The 19,304-nt window shown below is 36.4% G+C and overlaps 5 protein-coding genes and 1 pseudogene across 6 annotated transcripts in view; 1 reads left to right on the plus strand and 5 right to left on the minus strand.

Annotated features, from left to right (window-relative positions):
• Window positions 1–1,253: 1,253 nt before the first annotated feature.
• Window positions 1,254–3,394, minus strand: LOC111491582 (reticulon-like protein B2). Its single transcript, XM_023140550.1, has 5 exons — window positions 3,018–3,394; window positions 2,235–2,415; window positions 2,010–2,151; window positions 1,805–1,874; window positions 1,254–1,716 (listed from the first exon to the last, which is right to left on the minus strand). Exons 1-5 carry the CDS (start codon window positions 3,220–3,222, stop codon window positions 1,547–1,549), a joined length of 768 nt encoding a protein of 255 aa, XP_022996318.1. The 5' UTR covers window positions 3,223–3,394; the 3' UTR covers window positions 1,254–1,546.
• A 953-nt stretch (window positions 3,395–4,347) lies between these two features.
• Window positions 4,348–6,028, plus strand: LOC111491432 (major extracellular endoglucanase-like). Its single transcript, XM_023140346.1, has 3 exons — window positions 4,348–4,860; window positions 4,941–5,538; window positions 5,610–6,028. The coding sequence occupies exons 1-3, from the start codon at window positions 4,450–4,452 to the stop codon at window positions 6,026–6,028; spliced, it is 1,428 nt and encodes a 475-aa protein (XP_022996114.1). The 5' UTR covers window positions 4,348–4,449.
• A 223-nt stretch (window positions 6,029–6,251) lies between these two features.
• Window positions 6,252–8,122, minus strand: LOC111491191 (major extracellular endoglucanase-like). The gene is made up of 3 exons (XM_023139984.1): window positions 7,538–8,122; window positions 6,833–7,433; window positions 6,252–6,755 (listed from the first exon to the last, which is right to left on the minus strand). Exons 1-3 carry the CDS (start codon window positions 8,111–8,113, stop codon window positions 6,322–6,324), a joined length of 1,611 nt encoding a protein of 536 aa, XP_022995752.1. The 5' UTR covers window positions 8,114–8,122; the 3' UTR covers window positions 6,252–6,321.
• Window positions 8,123–10,087: 1,965 nt separating this feature from the next.
• On the minus strand, window positions 10,088–11,128 carry LOC111491239. Its single transcript, XM_023140047.1, has 2 exons — window positions 10,837–11,128; window positions 10,088–10,656 (listed from the first exon to the last, which is right to left on the minus strand). Exons 1-2 carry the CDS (start codon window positions 11,084–11,086, stop codon window positions 10,259–10,261), a joined length of 648 nt encoding a protein of 215 aa, XP_022995815.1. The 5' UTR covers window positions 11,087–11,128; the 3' UTR covers window positions 10,088–10,258.
• Window positions 11,129–12,091: 963 nt separating this feature from the next.
• Window positions 12,092–12,709, minus strand: LOC111491406 (annotated as a pseudogene).
• Window positions 12,710–14,085: 1,376 nt separating this feature from the next.
• Window positions 14,086–19,304, minus strand: part of LOC111491144 (respiratory burst oxidase homolog protein A) — an 8,436-nt gene continuing 3,217 nt past the window's right edge. Inside the window, exons 5-14 of one of the 2 annotated variants that reach the window (XM_023139917.1) lie at window positions 18,422–18,844; window positions 17,007–17,390; window positions 16,795–16,890; window positions 16,536–16,651; window positions 16,069–16,236; window positions 15,815–15,974; window positions 15,465–15,677; window positions 15,263–15,391; window positions 14,976–15,054; window positions 14,086–14,889 (exon numbers count right to left, since the gene is read on the minus strand). In XM_023139917.1, the coding sequence (XP_022995685.1) occupies window positions 14,780–14,889; window positions 14,976–15,054; window positions 15,263–15,391; window positions 15,465–15,677; window positions 15,815–15,974; window positions 16,069–16,236; window positions 16,536–16,651; window positions 16,795–16,890; window positions 17,007–17,390; window positions 18,422–18,844 (1,878 nt within the window). In that variant the 3' untranslated portion in view covers window positions 14,086–14,779. The remainder of the gene's footprint in view (window positions 14,890–14,975; window positions 15,055–15,262; window positions 15,392–15,464; window positions 15,678–15,814; window positions 15,975–16,068; window positions 16,237–16,535; window positions 16,652–16,794; window positions 16,891–17,006; window positions 17,391–18,421; window positions 18,845–19,304) is intronic. The other variant, XM_023139918.1, reaches the window with a different exon arrangement.

Raw genomic sequence — 19,304 nt, forward strand, 5'->3', positions numbered from 1 at the left:
TTTTTTTTTTTTTTTTTTTTTTTTTTTTTTTTTTTTTTTTTTGTTAAAACTCGGCAAATGTATTACATCAGCTTGGCTTCCAACCGCGTTTGTAGTCCAACATCAGCTTGGCTTCCAACAACATTTGTAGTCCAACAGTTAGGATAATTGCCTTCCGAGCAATAGATCCGGGTTTGACTCTCCGATAATTGGGAATACCGTAGCAAAACAATTTCGTCAGAATCATCAGTATTTGTGATATCAATATCTTGATTTGTGATATCAATATCTTGATCTTCAGAGTTTAGATTGTTATTAAAATTACGACACGTTTGGCTTTTCTTGAACGAATTTGATGATCTTGCGCCGTCTTTTTTTTGTCTTCTTCGTCTTCTTTTTCTTGTTCTTCTTCTCTCCCGGCGTTCTAACTCGTAGATTAATTTGTATGACCATCGAGAAACTTCTTTATGGATTTCTTTTAATCCAATCGAGTTTTGAGTACTTGTTTTATCGTTGTCAGGAGTTATAATTGCATCGAATAAAAATTTAAAATATTTTATTCAATCTTCTGACTCAATTTTATCTTCAATTTGTGGGTAATTAGTATTAAAAAAGATAGTAGGAATCTTAAAAAATTTCTTTTTTTTTTTTCCTCCTATTTTTCGTTAAAGCTTGGCAAATGCATTACATCAGCTTGGCTTCCAACAACGTTTGTAGTCCAACGGTTAGGATAATTGCCTTAGACTCTCGACTCCCGGCAAACATATTACTTTAGTTGTTTTAACAAAAATAGATATATTGTATATCAATGCTAAAAAAAAAAGGTTAATTTTAATTTAACTAAAATGAGTAGAATATTAATATTTTGATATAAAAAGAATGAGAAATATTTCCAAATATTATATATAAAAGTCGTAAGTGTCCCATTTTTTTTTTTTTAAATGAAAAAGTCATCAATAAAATTTTAAAGTTTATTAAAAGTAGATTGATATCGAACAAATTCTAAAGTACACATACAAAAGAAAAGAGTATTTTGACCTTAATTTTTTTATAAATATTAAAAGCATAGCATAGATATTAAAATGTTGAATAAAATATTTGAAATAACAAGAATTGTCTTAATAACTAAATCATCCATTAGCATTCCATAAAAAAATTAAAATTATAATAATACAAAAAAAAGAACAACAAAATTATGAAATGCTTGTAGAATGAAGGATCCATGAGAAGATCTCACAACATTCTTATCCCTGCACAGTTCACATCACTAATAGCCCAACCAGAATGAAACTCTCACTTTATATCATCAATCAAACCTATCAAATTGTGCTTCACCAAGGCTTAACATATAAAACAGGGCCATTAAATAGTGTAACAAAATCATGTGTATTATCAGCAATCCACAAATTAGTCCACATTGCCAACCCCACCGATGAGAACACAACTAAAAAACAGATTCTTTCATGGATGAAACTTCAGAACGCCAACGACAAAAAGCCTACCAAGTTCATAGAGTTTGATAAAAAACAGGACCTGCTACCACCACAACACTCCGGACATCGCCTCCTCAGGCAATCTTCTTGTCCTTCAGTGGTCCTCTTGGGATTTTAGACAACACTTTTGCATCAAACACTGCATACTGCTTCTTCAGCTCTGCCATTGCCTTCTCTGCATACGCATCGACCTTGTCGTCGTATTTCTCGTAGAACACAGGCACAGTGAAGAGCAAAATGACTCCTGTTACATATTTGATTGCACAACAAAAGTCACTAAAATGGACAAGACTAATGGGAATTCACAACTAATTATGTATCAACTTCCTCACCAATATATAGCAGGGTAAGGAAGTTGAACCAACTTCCTACGATGGACAGAACCCACAAACCAGCAATTGCCTAGCAAACAAAATTATGAGAGTATGAGTTCTTAAGATAAAATCGTATAACATAAGCTTAATTTTCATGAGATGATTTCTTAAAGCTAGAAACTGCCTTTATGAACAAGATTCCAAGAGGTAGAAGTTAACATACAGAAAGAAAGCTCTTCAGATCTCTTCCAGATGCAATTTCTCTCAACACAGCGATGCCCCTATTGATCTCAACTCTCAAAGCAGAGGCAATCTCTTTAACTGGCCCCTCTGGAATGTGAACTTGAGGGATGTGTGGCAGAGACCTGTGCGGAAAAGGTGTCAGCCATAGACAGCGGCTAAGCAAACATTCAAAAGATGAATTGAATGGCAAGCTAGAAAAACATACTTGTTAATGAAGAAAGAAGCATTAGACCACAAAAACACTACTGCCAGAGCAGCCATCAAAATGTGGCAAATCAAGGTCAGAAAGTGATACTCAAGCAGCTCAAACAAAATCCATGCAACTGTGGCTCCTCCTAGAACTCCACCGGAGACCTTTTTGTTTCTCCACAGGAAGATATCAGCCGCTGTAGAGAAGAGATTGGGATAAAGGAAGGAAAACAATGATAATGAGATACATCAACGAAAATTGACTTCGTATAACATCAAAATTTTCTTAACCCAGAGTGATTTTCGTGCTACCATGGAACGGGAAGAGGATTAATACTCGACAATTCTCGAATGGTTTGAAGTTCGTAGTTCAATTTTGTAAAAGAACAATGACACCATGCTAAAGAAATCAAGCAAAAGATAATATCTAGCAATCTCGCATCCCGAAATTGAAAATCCAAGAAATAGAGCATTGTAGAACAAGTATAGGAGAATGAAACAGGATCGACTTAAAAGCCTAAGCCAGAACTGTAAATAGATCTAGATCTATGAAACTCAACTGAAAGTTTCTCTGAGAGATAACCGATCCACTTCGGAATCAAATAATTTCAATAGAAAAAGAAGAAATTCAAAGATAATCCGAATTCAACATCCTGAAATTTCTTCAAACAGTAAATCCACTTAGAAGTAAACAAAACAAACCAAGACACTGAAATCGAAACACGAAAACCAGTCACATAATTTCCACCATAAGGAGATGAGAGCAAACTCTGAAAACAAAATAATGAGAATTACTTACGTTTCCCACCACCAAAAACCTTGTGGACGGGCCTTTCCCTGCCGAAGAGGCGATAAATCTTAGATTTGATAGTAGCAGAAGCACTCCCCTTATCATCCTCGGAATCGGAAGAAGAGGAATCATGAGCGTGAATCTTCTCGGCAATCTTGTCAATCAACGACTCGGCTTTGGGCTCCTCATGCTCGTGCTCGTGATGCTCCGTCATGGCTGCCAGAATCACCAAGAACAAGCTACAACAGATCCCAAAAATCACTTGCAACCGTTCAGGAAGTGAGAAAAAACGGATCAAAATGAAAACTGAAAACCCCTTTTTTGTCCGTGTTCCGCTAAATCCACAAACCCAGAGCAAGGTGTGATTCCGTTGCTGTGTGTCAATGAATAATGGATGAATCTAGAAGAAGAATCTGAGCCGTTGAAAACCAGGGCGGGCCAGATTTAGAGCCCCACCATCATTTCATTTTTAGGTTTTGCGTTGATAGCCACAAAGAAGACTCCATTAAGAAGTCCATTGCGATTCGAACACGTCACGCTTTTTATTATTATTTTTAATCAAAAGAATCCCGTACAAAATTCAAACCACAAGGCTCGCCACGTGACTTCCACCACCTCTAACTGGAGCCTTTTTTATCCATTAAATTAAATCTCCTTCCTTGTTTTTATCTGCTGCCACGTGGTTTGTACTGACGTTCATGATTCTTTTTCTAACCAGGATCCAAAACTCTCCTATTTTTTAGTCTTTGATTTTAACTCCAAACAAATATTATTTTAACATAATACAATAGACACATTTTAGTTTTTAATTCATATATTAGTTTATAAATTAAAACCAAGCCCAAATAATAATAATAATAATAACTATACAGGATCATCAGATGTTCGTCCAATATTTAATTAGATCAACGGACAACATTCATCTCATTCCAGCCTTCGATATGAATTTGAAATAGTAACTAAGTTCTTTTTTATGAAATTTCACTCGCATGCACACCTATACCTATAATTGATACATACTTAGAGAGACGTATAATGAAAATGATGCTGCTCCTACATTACACATTGACTAGTGGGCTTCATTTCAAACCTCGTACAAACTATAAATAGAAAGCAAAGAAAAATAAATAAAATCAAAACTGAAAAATGCTATAAAATTGGATTTCAAATCCAAAAAAATTATGAATGTAAAAAAAAAAATATAAAACAAAAAATAGTATAAATAGAGCACCTGATAGCCTTTTTATTCCTCGTACTTCCTCATTTTCTTCGGTTAAGCACAATGGCAAAATCACTCTCTCTGATTTCTTTAATCCTTGTTTCCTTGTTCGCTTTTTCTCAATCCTTGCCTCTTTCCACTAGTGGAAGATGGATTGTAGATGCTCGAACAGGAGATCGTGTGAAGTTGAGTTGTGTCAATTTGGTATCGCATGCACAGTCCATGGTTGCTCAAGGACTCGACAAACGCCCATTGAAAGAGTTGGCGTCTGAGATCACTAGTCGCCAATTCAATTGTGTTCGATTGACTTGGTCTGTTTATATGTTTACTCGTTATGCATATGAGTGTGTTGGTGATGTTTTAGATGGTCTAGATATTGCTGATGTCAAGACTGGAGTTGCAAAGCACAACCCTGAGATACTGAAAATGACTGTTGCTAAGGCATTTCAAACCGTTATTAATTGTTTGGGCTCGGAAGGCATCATGGTTATTTTAGATAATCATATTAGTCAGCCGAGGTGGTGTTGCTCTCTCGATGATGGCAATGGTTTCTTTGGAGATCGCAATTTCAACCCTAATGAATGGCTTCAAGGCTTGTCATTTGTTGCTGCGCAATTCACTTGTAACCCACATGTGAGTTTTATGCATTTTTAACGAGCATATTTCTATAATATTTATATTGTATTCTAATCTCTCTTTATTCTCTGTAAAAGGTGATAGGAATGAGTCTAAGAAACGAGCTTCGAGGGCCATTTACAAACAACGATGCTTGGTGCTATTACATGAGAAGAGGAAGCCAACTAATCCATAGAATAAACCCAAATCTTCTCATAATCATTTCTGGATTAAACTATGGCAATGATTTAAGTCAACTAAAGAAAAAGCCACTAGGCTACACCTTTCAGAACAAAGTAGTGTTGGAAGCACATCTCTACTCGTTTAGTGGGGATAACGAAAGCAAATTTGTGAAGAAGCCGTTAAACATAATATGCAACGAAATTATGGAGAAGTTTGAACGAGAAGCTGGGTTCGTGGTGGACATGAAGAATCCGTATCCTTTGTTCATTAGTGAATTTGGGTATGATCAATCGGGGAGCAACGAGGCTGAGAATCGGTTCATGAGCTGCTTTTTGGCTCGAATTGCGGAGAAGGATATTGATTGGGCCTTGTGGGCGTTCCAAGGAAGTTATATGTATAGGCAAGGTCATGAAGATCCTGATGAAAGTTTTGGTGTTATGGATCACTCTTGGACTAAAGATCGTAACCCAAAACTTAAACAAATGCTTCAACTTATCAAGAGAGTGAATCAAGGTTAATTGGTTGCTTCTAAATATTATAACATGTTTGGTTAGAATTTGAAACTAAAGCTCTTATTTTTGCAGATCTAAATTCCAAAGCACCAATGTCATACATAATGCTACATCCGGTATCAGGGCAATGTGTCAAATCCGATGGCAAAGGAGGAATTGAACTCGGCGATTGTGCCACTCCAACCCAATGGAACCATAGTGGAGATGCAAGTCCGATGAAGTTGTTATCAAACGGGCAGTGTTTGAAGTCTGCTGGAGATGGCAAATCGCCAATCGTATCCACTGACTGCTCCGGTGACGAATACAATTGGACAGTGGCTTCCAAAGCAAAGCTCCAATTGTCTACAAAAGTTGGCGAAGATAGTTTTTGCTTGGAGAAGGAATCTGATACTTCAATTATTGTGAAGAAATGTATTTGTCTAGATGCAGAGAGTTGCATGGATGATCCTCAGAGTCAATGGTTCAAGCTTGTTCCAACCAACGTGGCTTAGTTTATTAATTAGTTTAATAAGAATTTAGAATTTTGTCAATAATATCCTAGTCAGGGTTGACATGAAAGTTTTGTAAATGTCGAGGTTATATTAGGATCGATTTTATGCTTAAAATCGTAATTAAACGATCAATAAACTTTTCTATTATTTATTATATGTCCAATCTTTTATACAATCATTGTTTAATTTTTAATATGTTTATAAAACGTGAACCTGAATAGAATTAGAGATAAAATAGGAGTCAATTCAAAGTTGGCATGTCGTATATTTATTCTTCATAATACATAAGCAACTCACAATGTGTTGGTTTTAACAAGTTCAAACCATTGACTTCGGGTATCTTGGAGGCAATTTGGAGCACCATTAGTGCAAATACACGAGTTTGTCACAATTTTTGAAGAATTAGAGCTTTCGACCTGCAAGCAAAGACTTTTCCCATCTTGAGATATGGTGGCCAAATGAAGCTTAGTGTTTGAAATGGCGCTCCAAGAACTCTGTGGGCCTAAGCAGTCTGTTGAGAGAGATGGCGTAAGGCCTTCTCCAATTGTTTTTAAGCATAAACCCATGCTTGACATCCTAATTGGAGTGCTATCGTTGTCATGAGTCCATCGACTTGAGATAGAGCAATTACCCATGAAAATATCTTTGTTGTCATTTGAGACTTGGATGCATTGGCCACTTTGTGGATGATATATAACATACGAGAACGATGCATTGGAATTTGGATCTGTGCACCATAAAAGAATTTCTTATACACTTGTTATAGATCCATATATTCAAAATCATTAGTATATTTATGCTTACCTTGTAACATAGTCTGCAATAGCTGAAACTTCTGGACAAAGTTAGGATTTTTAATTTGAGTCCAATTGGAGTCGAGAACTCCAAAAGTTTCTCCCGGCTCTGCTTGACCTTCCCTATAATAATAGCTACCTTGCCAAGTCCATAATGCCCAATCTAAATCTTTTTGTGCAAGATGAGCTGTGAAGCAACTCATGAACCGGTTTTCTGCATCGTTAACCTCTCTTTGATCATACCCATATTCGCTGACAAACAAAGGAAATGGGTTTGATCCTTCCGTTACAAATTCAGCATGGTCTACAAAGCCATTGATAATATTTGCACAGATATTATTTAGTGGTTGGTTTATGAATTTACTCTCTGGATCTCCACTAAACGAATACAAGTGCACTTCAAAAACCAACTTGTTGTCTAAGGTGCTTACATTCAAGGGCTTCTCTTTTAAGCATCGAAGATCATTATCATAATTTAGGCCCGAAACAATCACTAAAACATTTGGGTTAATGTTGTGGATTGTTGTTACTCCTTGAGTAACATAATTGTTCCAATCATTTGCATTTTCATTGGTTCCTCGTATCTCATTTCGTAAGCTCATTCCAACCACCTAAATGTCATAAAAAAAAACAAAAACAAAAAAAAAATCTTTTGTTAATGAAAAATTATAGAAGTCTTTAAGAGTTTGAAAATTTTCCTTAAATGTTTACGTACAGTTGATTTCTTGGAAAAGCGTTGAGCGACTAAGCTAAGACCTTGTAGCCATTCTTGAGGGTCAAAATAGCGGTCTCCAAAGAAGCCATTGCCATCATCAAGAGAGCAACACCATCTTGGCTGACTAATATGGTTGTCTGCAATCACCATTAAACCACTCTCTCCAAGCACATCAACAACAGCTTCATAAGCTTCAGCAATAGTCTTGTTCAACACAAAAGGATTATTTTGAGCCAATCCAGCTTTTGCTTGTTCTAAATCAAGAAGGTCAAAATTCTCTTCAACTGTCCTATTTGCATAACGAGTGAACATTTGAGTTGCATACGTGAGTCGTACACAATTAAACCTCAACTTGATTGCCTCATCTGCTAGCTCTTTTAATGGCCTGTGGTTGAGACCTTCTATTAGCATGCTCTGTGTGTGGGAAGGCCAATTCACGCACACAAGCTTCACTCGACGCCCTGTTGTCGAATCAATGATCCACTTTTCTTTTGTTGACAACGGTAAAGAATAAACATAAGGAGATAAAAACACAAACAGTGCTAGAAAAAAAACAACTTGAAAAATTCTTCCCATTTTTTCTTCTCTTTTATGAATCCGGGTGAGAGAAGCATATCCCAAAGGTTGCTTATATATCTCTTTAATAAGTTGAAATTTGTTCAGAAGATCAAACATCAAAAACTCCTTCCATTTTTTCTTACTTCAATTGGTTTGTTAATAAAGTTGGTTGGTTAATCAATTGTGTTTCTAATTTTGGTAATTTGTTGAGTAATAAAAAAATATTTCTAACAAAGCTAGCATGGTTCATAAATATCTCGCCCACAGAATCAATATTTTAATATTATCAACTCGAAGCTTATTTCCATCTCAAATTAAAAATTAAATAGTAACTAATAAGTTCTTATATAGAGATTTTTTTCACTTAATAAATCATAATTTCATAAAATTATTTTAACTAAATTAATAAAAATAAAATTCTCATTTTAAGAAAATGTAATAAAATTATTTAAAATATTTTATTTATACAATTTTCCTACCATACTATGCATTTATTAATTTATTTATTTAGATTATTATTTAGATCTCACTTGAGCCATTTATGCCCTTATTTAATAATAATAATTGTCTGCCTAATTAAAAAAGATTTAAACGAGACTACAATCGAGTATAGTTATATATATATATATATATATATATTTTTTTTTTTTTTTTTTTTTTTAGAACTTAAATATTTAAAATATTCTAAACGTTGAATTTTGATGTTGCATATTAGAAGATCTAGAGCATATAATAAATTGCAAGGTGGTTCTTGCTGATTCACACGGGATTCCACGTGCCCCATGCTACTCGGGTCAGAGCGTAAGCTAGTGATGCTTTCGGCTACTGGACTCTCGCCATCTAGGGTGCAGCACTCCACCGCTTCGCCTAGCAGCACGACGCTTGTATTGCTCTCCCACAACCCCGTTTTCACGGTTTAGGCTGCTCCCATTTCGCTCGCCGCTACTACGAGAATCGCTTTTGCTTTCTTTTCCTCTGGCTACTAAGATGTTTCAGTTCGCCAGGTTGTCTCTTGCCTGCCCATGGATTCAGCAGCAGTTTGAAAGGTTGACCTATTCGGGAATCTCCGGATCTACGCTTATTTTCAACTCCCCGAAGCATTTCGTCGCTTACTACGCCCTTCCTCGTCTCTGGGTGCCTAGGTATCCACCGTAAACGAAATTTAGACGGCTTTGTCTTTTTGACCGTAAACAATTCGATGTATAGTTCGACGTATAGTTTGACTATTCGATTATGATGTCACCTTTTGAATTTGATTATCGGGAAGGAGAAAAAATGATGTCTATAATTTTGTCCCCACTAATAAAATAATTAATTGCCCATCTAGCCTTCTTTTTTCAAACAATTTCTTTTTCTTTTTCTTTTTTCTCAATAGTTAGTTAATGTAAAGTTTAAAAAGTCACGACTTTAAATTCATACCAACTTTAGAAGGGACGACCCAACACACCAAGTTGGTTTTGGATTAGTGGGTCATTCTAAAAATTTTACCAAGCTTTTAGGGTCCATCAAAGGGTCCATCAAAATTGTAACGCGTCATGTCTAGGATAGATCAAAATTTGTAATCTAGATTCGACACCTGATGGCTTTGAATACTGAGCATGGGACGTTGCAAATGGTATTAGAACGGTACCTCTCTCAATAAGATGTGGTTCGAAAACAAACTAATGTGAAAGCTGGTAGGTATATGACACTCGAGCAAATGAGGGGTACATGAATGAACCGAGATCACTTCCAAATGAGAGGGATCCTGATAATATGATAGCTAAGAAAGATCTTCATGATTAAGTATATTTTGCTTCGAACAATTCTATGTTGCACGTGACCTCTTGATAATTTTTCTAGGGTGCATGCGAGTAAGAACAAAGCATGCCGTAAGAACTCGGGTTAGTTTGTGGGAATAGTTTTCAATTTAAGAAACAAAGAGTAAGTAACGTGAGCATATCAAATCCTAGACATGAGTCGTTACAAAAGTTTGGGAATCACACTAACTCAGGGTCAAACAAATTCTACTAATATAATTACATAAGCAAAGTAAAAAAGTAATATATTCCACAAAATGAATAGCTAACGAACGCACTATAGTTATAAATTTTAATACTCCTCGTAATCCAAAACTATGAACTTAGTAGTCATATGGTTTCAAATTCCTCCTATAATCCTTCATTAATCAGATATTTTTACACGTTCATCACAATCTTCCTTTTCAATCGTTTGGGTTTTAGCATTGTAAGTGAATGAACACTCTAATTTAACTTCAAACATTTTCTTGATGAATCCAATTATTTTGACCCTTCCTGGGATTTCCATGTAGCTACTGATATTCAAACCTCCCGACTTCAAATCCTCCATCAAACTCAAACCCTCATCCATTTCCTCCGCCTTGATCTCCACAGTCACATTCATCGTCATCGTGTCCTTTGCCTTCGCCTCTCCCCCCGGCGTCTCCCCCTCTCCGATCATCGCGCCGTGGTAGTAAATCATCATCGTGGCTTTTGAGTATTTGAATGATGCAACATTAGGATTCCGCACGAAGACACTAGCCACAATGATTATACCGCCGTCTGAGAAAGAAGAACGGTGAATTTTAGATGATTATTAAAACTCATTCAAGTACAAAAACTAAGCGAGAAGCTTAAATAATTGGATGATCTGAACTAACACAAATAATTAAATTAAATACCTAACAATACTCTATTTTTTTTTTTTTTGACCTAATCAAATTCTTCGAACATTAAACTTACTCGAAGTAGTATTTGAAAACGAGAGCTTGTCAATTTTGAGATCTGGGGTTTTGATATGGAGGACGGTGAAGCCGAGGACGATGCCGATAACGGCGAGGATTAAGAGGAGTGCGGCGAAGCAGCCGGAGCACATGATGTATTTGTTTCTATGGAGGCGGAGCTTGGCCGGAGGAGGAAGAAACTGATCGTCGTCGCTCCGGAGATGGGTGGCGGGGGAAGCCAAGGGTTTGACCTGGTCTTTCTCGGGCATGGCTATGGGGAAATGATCGTAAAAGAAGGGATATGTTGGGTATTTAATTGTTGGGATTCAAATTCATTTTTATTTTTTAGTTTTTTTATTTTATTTTTGAATTATAAAAGTCAGTGTTTTTTAAAATAATTAGTTTGTCAAAAATGCGTGTTGATTTGGGCAAAAGGTTGACTCGATCAGCTTTGAATAACTTGTACGTCAAGAAGGATATGAATATAAATAATTTTAAATTACAAAATTTGGTATTTTTTAAATTTAGAATTTTTCATTTCAGCATTGAATTTTCTAAACAAAAAATAAATATTACTATTCATATTATTGATTTATTTTAAAATATTTGACCAAATTATATAGAACAAAATTTAAAAAAAATTAAAATTATATAAATCAAATTTGAAAAAAATTGTATAAATTATGAGAATAATTAAAGTTTTTAAAATTATGAGTTTTTTAATTATGGTAATCATTTATAAAGGTTTGAAGTATGAAAAATAATAATTTAATTGTGTTTTATGATTTATTTTAAAATAATATTAAATAAAATGTAATAAAATATGATTTTTAATATATCCATTAATGGTAGTCCGTCGAATTATCCTAAATAAATAAATAAAAAGTATTTATATTTATTGATATATTTTTTTAAAAATACATGTTACATTTTCATTAATTATAAAATTCGACCTAAAGATAAACACAAATTATAAGAAAAATCAAAAGCGAAAGTGTGGAAAAAAAAAAGTCCAACGTGGAATTATCGTAATTTTTTTTTTCTTTTTTTACTTTTTAATTTCTTTTTAAAACGAATTAAATTAGGAAATACCAATTATGCATAGACTTTCAAAGCAAGAAGAATGGTGAGAATGATAATTATAAAATAGTTTTTTTTTTCGAATAAATCATAAAATAGTTTTTTCTCCATTTAAAATAACTTTAAAACATCTATATGTAGGAGAGGCATTTTTTTTTACATGAAAATTAACTAAATCATGATTGAAAAAATCGTTAATTAAAGAAATTTAATAAAAGATCTTCCTCTACGAGCGAGCAAAGATTTTGGACGCCATGGGAGGTCAAATTCAAGGTCGACATAGTACACACTTCCAACGCAGAAATCTTTTTCACCTTAAACCATTTCAATAAATGAACCCTTCCCTCAAATTCCGTGATGCAGCTCATATTCATCGTCTTCTACCTTCCCAAATTGTGGCTGAAGTAACACACCATTAACGAAGCTCGGATTTGGTTTCACTTTTTCACTGTAAACTTCGTTTTTTTAATACTCATTGCATTTACAGAGAGACCCTTTTCACCTCGCCGATGTAAATCGACGTGATGTTCGTCTTTTTCCTCGTACTTGAACTGCCCGAAATTGGGATTTTCCCGTGTTAATTCGGCGATTAATGTGGCGTCCATGGAAGGGGTCGACGAGAAGCCGTAGTGCAGATTTTTTACTGCGACGGAAGACCGAGGGTCAGGGCGACGATGCAGGCGATGGAAGCGATAGCAAAGAGGTAAATGCAGGAGGTATTGATGTATTTTTCTGATGCTTTTCGCCTTGGTCGGAGTGTCGCCGGCAGGTCGCCAGATGTTTCGTCGGCCGCCATTAATTCCGGTTGGTGGTGGAGGAGGATGAGGGGATTTGTAGGGCTGTGAAAGGAATGGTTTTATAGAAGTGGAAGGGGATATGATAAAACGGTGGTTCATTTTTTCCATTAATTTAGTTCTTCAATGGGTTTTAATTGTCTCTGACAAAAATTTAAATGAACATAATATCACAAAAAAAATAGAGAGTAATTAGGGTTCTCGAGTTCATCAAAAATTATGATTCTAAATCACTCACAAACCCAACGAGGCTGAATTTGATGAGTGTTCAAATCCAGATTAATGGAACAACTAATCTCCGACCAAATCCTCTTCCTTAAAACATGAATCAAACGAATTCTCCCTCCAAATTTCGCAAAGCTACTCATATTCAAAATCCCCGAACCATTCAAATCGCTGCTAACATTCTCCACAGAAGCTTCAACAGAAACATTCATCCTCGTCGTCCCCTTCGCCTCAGCCCTACCCCCGCCAGTACTCCTTTCGCCGACGATGACGCCGCCGTACATGAAAACGACGGTGACGTAATCGAAAATGAAGGGACTGAAGTTCGAATTGTCGACGGAGAATTCAGCAATCAAGGTCAGATTAAGCGAGGAGGAAGAGGAATTAGTATTAGAGATGGAAAACTTACGGACGGAGATGGAAGAGAGGTCGATGGTCGGGGAATTAACGCGCACAACGATGAGAGAGAAGATCAGAAGGGCGACGCAGAGGAAGACGAAGGCGGAGAAGAGGTAGATGAAGCATTTGTTGGATGGTTCGTTTTTGGGAGTTTTGTGGTGAGCTTGGGAGTGTGGCAATGGAAAGCTGTGGGTGTGTTCGCCCATTGTTGTTGCAGAGAAGAGAGGAAGAAGAAGAAAAAAAGAAAGGATTTTATAGGGAGAGTGGAAGAGCGGTTACTGAAATTAGTGGGAATGGAAGGAGTCCGTAGACGGTTATGGAGTGAGCCGGCGGGGTGTCTGTTTCAGGCCACGCATGTTGCCTTTGGCTAACCAAAGTGTCACATCAAGGGGCCACATGTCCGGCAGTGGTGATGGGACCGCCAGGTCACGCGCCAGCACATAAGCTGCTGAGCTGATGGATTGACTACATGTCAAGGGCATTTCACCTCTAATACATATTTTAGCTACGTGAGCTTGATATAGTCCAAAGCTTAACTTGAGCTACTCTAGCATAGGGTTATAGCCAAGCTTTTAACTTGAGCTACTCGACCATAGGGTTATAGTCGCATAGCGCAACTGGTTATAGTCAAGCTTAACTTAAGCTACTCGAACATAGCACAACTGATTATAGTCAAGCTTAACTAGTTAAGACCAGTACTCTAAACCCAAGTGCCTATGACTTCTTTTATCCCACGTGTTTGAACTCGAAGAAAAAAAGAAAATTGATAGAAATTCAAAAAATATGGACAGAATGACCATTTGATGAACAAAATATATAACTGTGATTTATATTTACATAAATGAATCAAAGCTGAAACTCTACACCAGCAATGACAATATAGATAGATGGATTCCTAAAAGCTATAATCTTAGAAAACAAAACAAAACGAAACGAAACAAAATGGAAGAAAAAGGAAGTAGAGCCGATAAGAAAAGGCATCCTAATTCCTAGTTCCACCACAAACTATTACAGCTTTTGCTTTCGGGATTTCAAAACTGTGTCCTAATGCCCACGGCCACTACTCAATCACCTTCCAATCGGGTCATTATCAACCAACCAGTTCATTGAAGCTGTAGCCTCCTAACAACATGACAGCACAGGTCCATCACCTCCCATCAATTTAATAAACAAGACCCAAGGCATCATCCTAACCTGAACACAGGCCAGGAATAATTTCCAACTAAGTTCCGTTTCGTTTCTTCAACCAGGAATTTTCACGGTTGTACTAAGTACTAAATGGCCAAAGTCTCATTATTTTTATACATATACTCTCTTCTATTTCCAAGGTTATTTCTGTTTCCTTTCCTGCCGAAAAACTGTACTATACAATTTTTCTGACAAATGGGAAGAGGCCTTCCAGGTATACATAAATATACGGGGAGAAGTTAAAGTTACGAATATGTGTACCCGCAAACTGTATTCTCAGAAGTGTTCCTTGTGAAAGTCAAACTTAGTTGGGCCTTGTTGATTGAATTTATAGCAGAGGTTGCTGAGTTCTTTAGCAAGGATTGGAGCTCCACAGTAGAATACTCCTGATCCCAAATAATGTCAAAATGAGAGGAATTAGATTAGGAAATTCAGTTGTTTATCTTCCTGTTATGTTTTGAAGCGTACTCACCTATTTTAGCATTGCAATGCTTGGTACAAATTCTGGAGAATACTTTCTTCCAATTGGGCCTTGCAAAATGAGTTCTGACCTGATTCATGGAAAGGAAAAGGACCTTTCAGAAGATGGGAAATTAGCTACTATCATTTAGAAACCTGAATGTGCAACTAGAATTCGTTGGTTTCTTTGAAGTTCGCGAGAAAAGATCAAGAAACTTATTCGGTACCTAATACCAGAAACAATGTGCACTCCAAAATTTAGAAGCCAATCAGAAAATTGCTTAGAAAGTAGAAATTTACCCGGGTGCCAGAAACTATATCCATCCCATTCTTTGCGTGATTTAGTGCTTGGACCATCGTGATGAGGGCTGATCTAGCGTCTCCTTCCTCGTACACACTGGTCAGGAAGTTGTGCATCTCAATGACACCCTAAGTTTCAAGTCACAAGGTTAAAAGACGAATCCATAGAGACATGATAATCTAACTGAAGTTCTAATATTACCCTTTGGTCCATCTCAGCGACTTCATTCATGACCCCTTTGAACCAATCAAACGAGCCCTGCTCCCTAGTTACCCAGTAAAAGTAAGCATTAGTCGTCTTCACAAATTTCTTTTGCTTAGGAGAAACCCTTGGAGTATTGGAAGAGTCTGTGCTTCCAAAACTGAGATCCGATTCTTTACCGCCATCTTCAATTGAATCCTGAGGAAGGGAAAGCTTTATAATTATCATATTAATGATAAGAGATGACAAGAAAAAGTTTATGCATAAAGCTCCGAATCAAAGATTTTGCTAATTAAATAGGCACATATTAACTGAAAATTCAGGATGGAGTGATGCATGCAGGTACTTACTGCTTGCTCCTCCATTTTGACAATGTTGTTAAGCAAATCCTTCAAGATGCTAATGAAAGGTGTTGCTCCAATACCAAGACCAACAAGTAATAGAACATCATAATTTCTGTAGTCTTGAGCAGGCGCCCCATAAGGTCCATCTATTAAGAGCTTCGGCAAACTGCAATGCATTGCATGTGAAATCAATCTATCAAGAGTATTCCACAGAGATAAGGTCACAATTCGGAAATGAAGAGATTTGAAGATGTGCATACCACTTCTTGGTCGTTTCATCAGCCCTGAGCAACCCACTCTTCCCAGCAACAGGTGGCTCACAGGCTTCAGCAAATACTCTCTTTAACTCTTGTGTCCAATCACCCAGTTGACGTATGTGAACACTCAAATAGTCATCTCCCGGAGCAGAAGTAATCGAAAATGGATGCCTGCAGACAAATATGATAGGCGCAATAGAAAATTACATCTAATGGAAGTATAAATCCTTCGCACACAAAAAATTTCCTTCCTGAACCGCAACAAGTTTCAGTCAAGATTCTTGAAAAATAGTGACAAACTTGTGAAGAACTAGACAGAACATTATAGACATAAATAATAAATAGGATATGACAATGTGATTAAAAACTGCATAAATTCACAAATGTCAAGGCTCCTCTTAGTATCAGATAATTGAGTAACAGAGAAGCTCATTCATTTAATGTCTAGCAAGAGTTATGGTGGGATTTACCACTCAAATGGAGACACAGCAGGACATTGGACAAACATGTACTGTCCACTCTTATACCGGAACTGAGGAGGTTTAGACATTTGTAAAGCAAGAACATTCCCCGGGTAAATAGCCACCTGGAAAAGCAGACACATGGAACGGTTGGAAGACATGAACTTTTTGAAGTCTAGTCTTGACTAGTTTGACATTATATCAGAGAGAGAGATTATGTGCCAATATCATAAGGATTATAACTGCAAATGCGAGTGTTGTCAGAAACCTTGAGGAGCCGAACACTGTAGAAGCCTGAGCGGAAGAATCTAAGTGTCCTTTCTCCAGCATATAGTAAAACTGGGACGGCAAGATACATCCAAGTCTGCATGCAAAAAGCAGTACCTCAGCAAACATTTCTAATTGCCTGGTTAGTGCAAAATAAATTCCCTGTTTGAGCCAAATAGAGAAGTACTAAAAGGTAAGTATCATCATACTTACTGTCTTACGGTACCATCTGTGTTCAAGGTAGAGGAATATGCCATGGATGACGAGCAAGATGTAAACAATGACAAACAGGTGGTGTGAATACCAGAAGGCATTGAAACCAGTCAGCCTATCAAACGGCTTGGGCAGCTTAATCAGGCTCCTCCTAAACCATCGGGTAGCTAGAGTGAATGCTACTGCCATGAAGATGACCATTAGTATACCAGTCACACCTTCCCATCCCTTAACCAAATCTAAGTAGGTTGGCTTTTGTGGGCCGAAGTAGTCCTTCACGTAATTGTAGGTTTCGTTAGATGACTGTACGAGTCTTGGAAAATCACAGGCAAGATGGTTCCCCACATGGAGAATGACACCAAATACAATGGCTGCGGCAATCGTCTGCAGTGCACAAAATTGAATTTAGAGTGTCAAATACTTGATATTCCATATTTCATGGACTCAGGCTTCTTAGACAAACTAAATTCAGGGCATCCAAAAATTACCTTTGTCATCATTGCAGTTTACATTCTAAATAAGTTTGTCGTTGCACTTAAAAACTAGCAAAAATCTTTCACCTTATGGTGATTGATATCCAAATCATATTATCCTTCAAGACATTGTTACAGTTGAACAAACAAGTCAATGACGAGATTTTGTTACAGGAACTAAAAGCATCGAAGGAAAAATCCTTGGTATTTGTTCACTGGTCAAGATTTTGTTCGGTTGAACAAACAAGTCAATGACGACTGCTGAATTTTGTTGAAGCTATCTTTATTCTTTAGTTCAATTTATAGGCTAACAAAACCTGTGTATTGAATAATTAACTTTCTATTCTTTGGATAAATAGGTACATTGGAATGCCCATATCCGCGGAGTTATACACCCAGATTTGTTATACTAAAAGAAAGGCACATTGGAATGCAACACACAAATTTAATTATAAGTCCCAAAATGAAATTTTATACTACAAAAAATTAGTCACAAGACATTGGTAATATAAATATAAATAAAATAAAAGGTAGAATCAGTGCTAAAAGTTTGAACTAAAAAAGGTTTGAATCAAATTATATTTAGAACCAAATCAGCCATTTTTGTCGCCTAAGCGTCAAGCCAACTTACTCTTGGGATTATCTTTAGCATTATTCTCAGAAATTTGTTTAAAAGACAGCAATAACTATTCAAAATTAATAATTGAAGAAAAAAAAAATGGTTCAACCTAAATAAATTGGCAAACCACAAAGTTCTCATTACTTGGGCGTTTACAGCTAAGTAGCACCGGCTAGTCATCTCCATTCTTCATTACGTCAACAATAATGGCCTAATTACAGGAAGGCACCAGGTTGACCACTAATAAACTAATAATTCCGGATAAAGCCAAGCAATTGTGTGGAAAATGGAAATTAAGAAACGAGGGATGTGGATATGTGTACCTTATGAAAATTGATATTGTCATCAAATGGTACAAAATATCCCAGCCAGGTCGACCTTATCCAAGTGATGGTATTTCTACATACGGGCAGCAAAATGATGGCCATGTTGAACTTCAGGGTCTCAGCCGCACCCTTAGCCGTAAGAAGACAGTAGCCCATGACCTCGTACGCTGCCTTGCGCTTGTATTGGAAGAATTTCCACGCGAAAAGGCCAACCATGATCGTGACCCATAAAGTCAACACCCATATTCTCCTCCAATTCTCCTGCAAATAGTAGAGCAGTTTTGTACTTAGCCTTGTTATGGGGCCTTTGCTCCTTAGTCCCTGTATGTTCTGGCTCAGTGCTTGGCTGGTATAGCTGAGGGCTTGACTGTAATTCAGATACGTGTCCTTCTGTAGCAAAAGGGTTTCCAATTGCCACAGCTGCACCACGCGATCACCACACAAATTGCAAAATCGTCATTATTTAAATCATTAACAAACTTCAACAAAAATTAGTCAAACCATTGATGTAGTTAATTAAATATTTAAATGTATAAAAGGGATTTAGGCAGCCAACTACATCTCCAAGTTAATAGAACAACCCAATCGATAAATTAAATTTTGTTAAAAATTAAATAAAAAATAGTTCGCAGCCGATTGTAATTTCTATATTATAAAGCTAAAACACCATCAACCATAATAAATATTTAGACATGTCACAAGTCAAAAGGATGTGGCATTTCAAATATTAAGATTTCAAGCCAACAACTTTTTGGGGAGAAAAGTCAAAAGTATTACGAGACGCTCTTATTTAGAAAACTATTTTGCAAAAAACTATCTTTCTAAATAATTAAAAAAAAAAAAAAAAAAAAAAAAAAAAAAAAAAAAAAAAAAAAAAAAA

Source organism: Cucurbita maxima, unplaced genomic scaffold (genome assembly GCF_002738345.1).
Source record: "Cucurbita maxima cultivar Rimu unplaced genomic scaffold, Cmax_1.0 Cma_Scf00016, whole genome shotgun sequence".
NCBI lineage: Eukaryota > Viridiplantae > Streptophyta > Magnoliopsida > Cucurbitales > Cucurbitaceae > Cucurbita > Cucurbita maxima.

Coding starts and splice junctions, on each gene's coding strand:
- LOC111491432 (XM_023140346.1), top strand. CDS start 4,450: ATGGTTGCTCAAGGACTCGACAAACGCCCATTGAAAGAGTTGGCGTCT. Junction 4,861..4,940: donor AATTCACTTGTAACCCACAT/GTGAGTTTTATG, acceptor TCTCTGTAAAAG/GTGATAGGAATGAGTCTAAG. Junction 5,539..5,609: donor TATCAAGAGAGTGAATCAAG/GTTAATTGGTTG, acceptor TTATTTTTGCAG/ATCTAAATTCCAAAGCACCA.
- LOC111491239 (XM_023140047.1), bottom strand. CDS start 11,086: ATGCCCGAGAAAGACCAGGTCAAACCCTTGGCTTCCCCCGCCACCCAT. Junction 10,657..10,836: donor GTTTTCAAATACTACTTCGA/GTAAGTTTAATG, acceptor CTTCTTTCTCAG/ACGGCGGTATAATCATTGTG.
- LOC111491191 (XM_023139984.1), bottom strand. CDS start 8,113: ATGGGAAGAATTTTTCAAGTTGTTTTTTTTCTAGCACTGTTTGTGTTT. Junction 7,434..7,537: donor GCTTTTCCAAGAAATCAACT/GTACGTAAACAT, acceptor TATGACATTTAG/GTGGTTGGAATGAGCTTACG. Junction 6,756..6,832: donor ATTGCAGACTATGTTACAAG/GTAAGCATAAAT, acceptor TATGGTGCACAG/ATCCAAATTCCAATGCATCG.
- LOC111491582 (XM_023140550.1), bottom strand. CDS start 3,222: ATGACGGAGCATCACGAGCACGAGCATGAGGAGCCCAAAGCCGAGTCG. Junction 2,416..3,017: donor GGTTTTTGGTGGTGGGAAAC/GTAAGTAATTCT, acceptor TCTTCTCTACAG/CGGCTGATATCTTCCTGTGG. Junction 2,152..2,234: donor GCTTCTTTCTTCATTAACAA/GTATGTTTTTCT, acceptor TTTTCCGCACAG/GTCTCTGCCACACATCCCTC.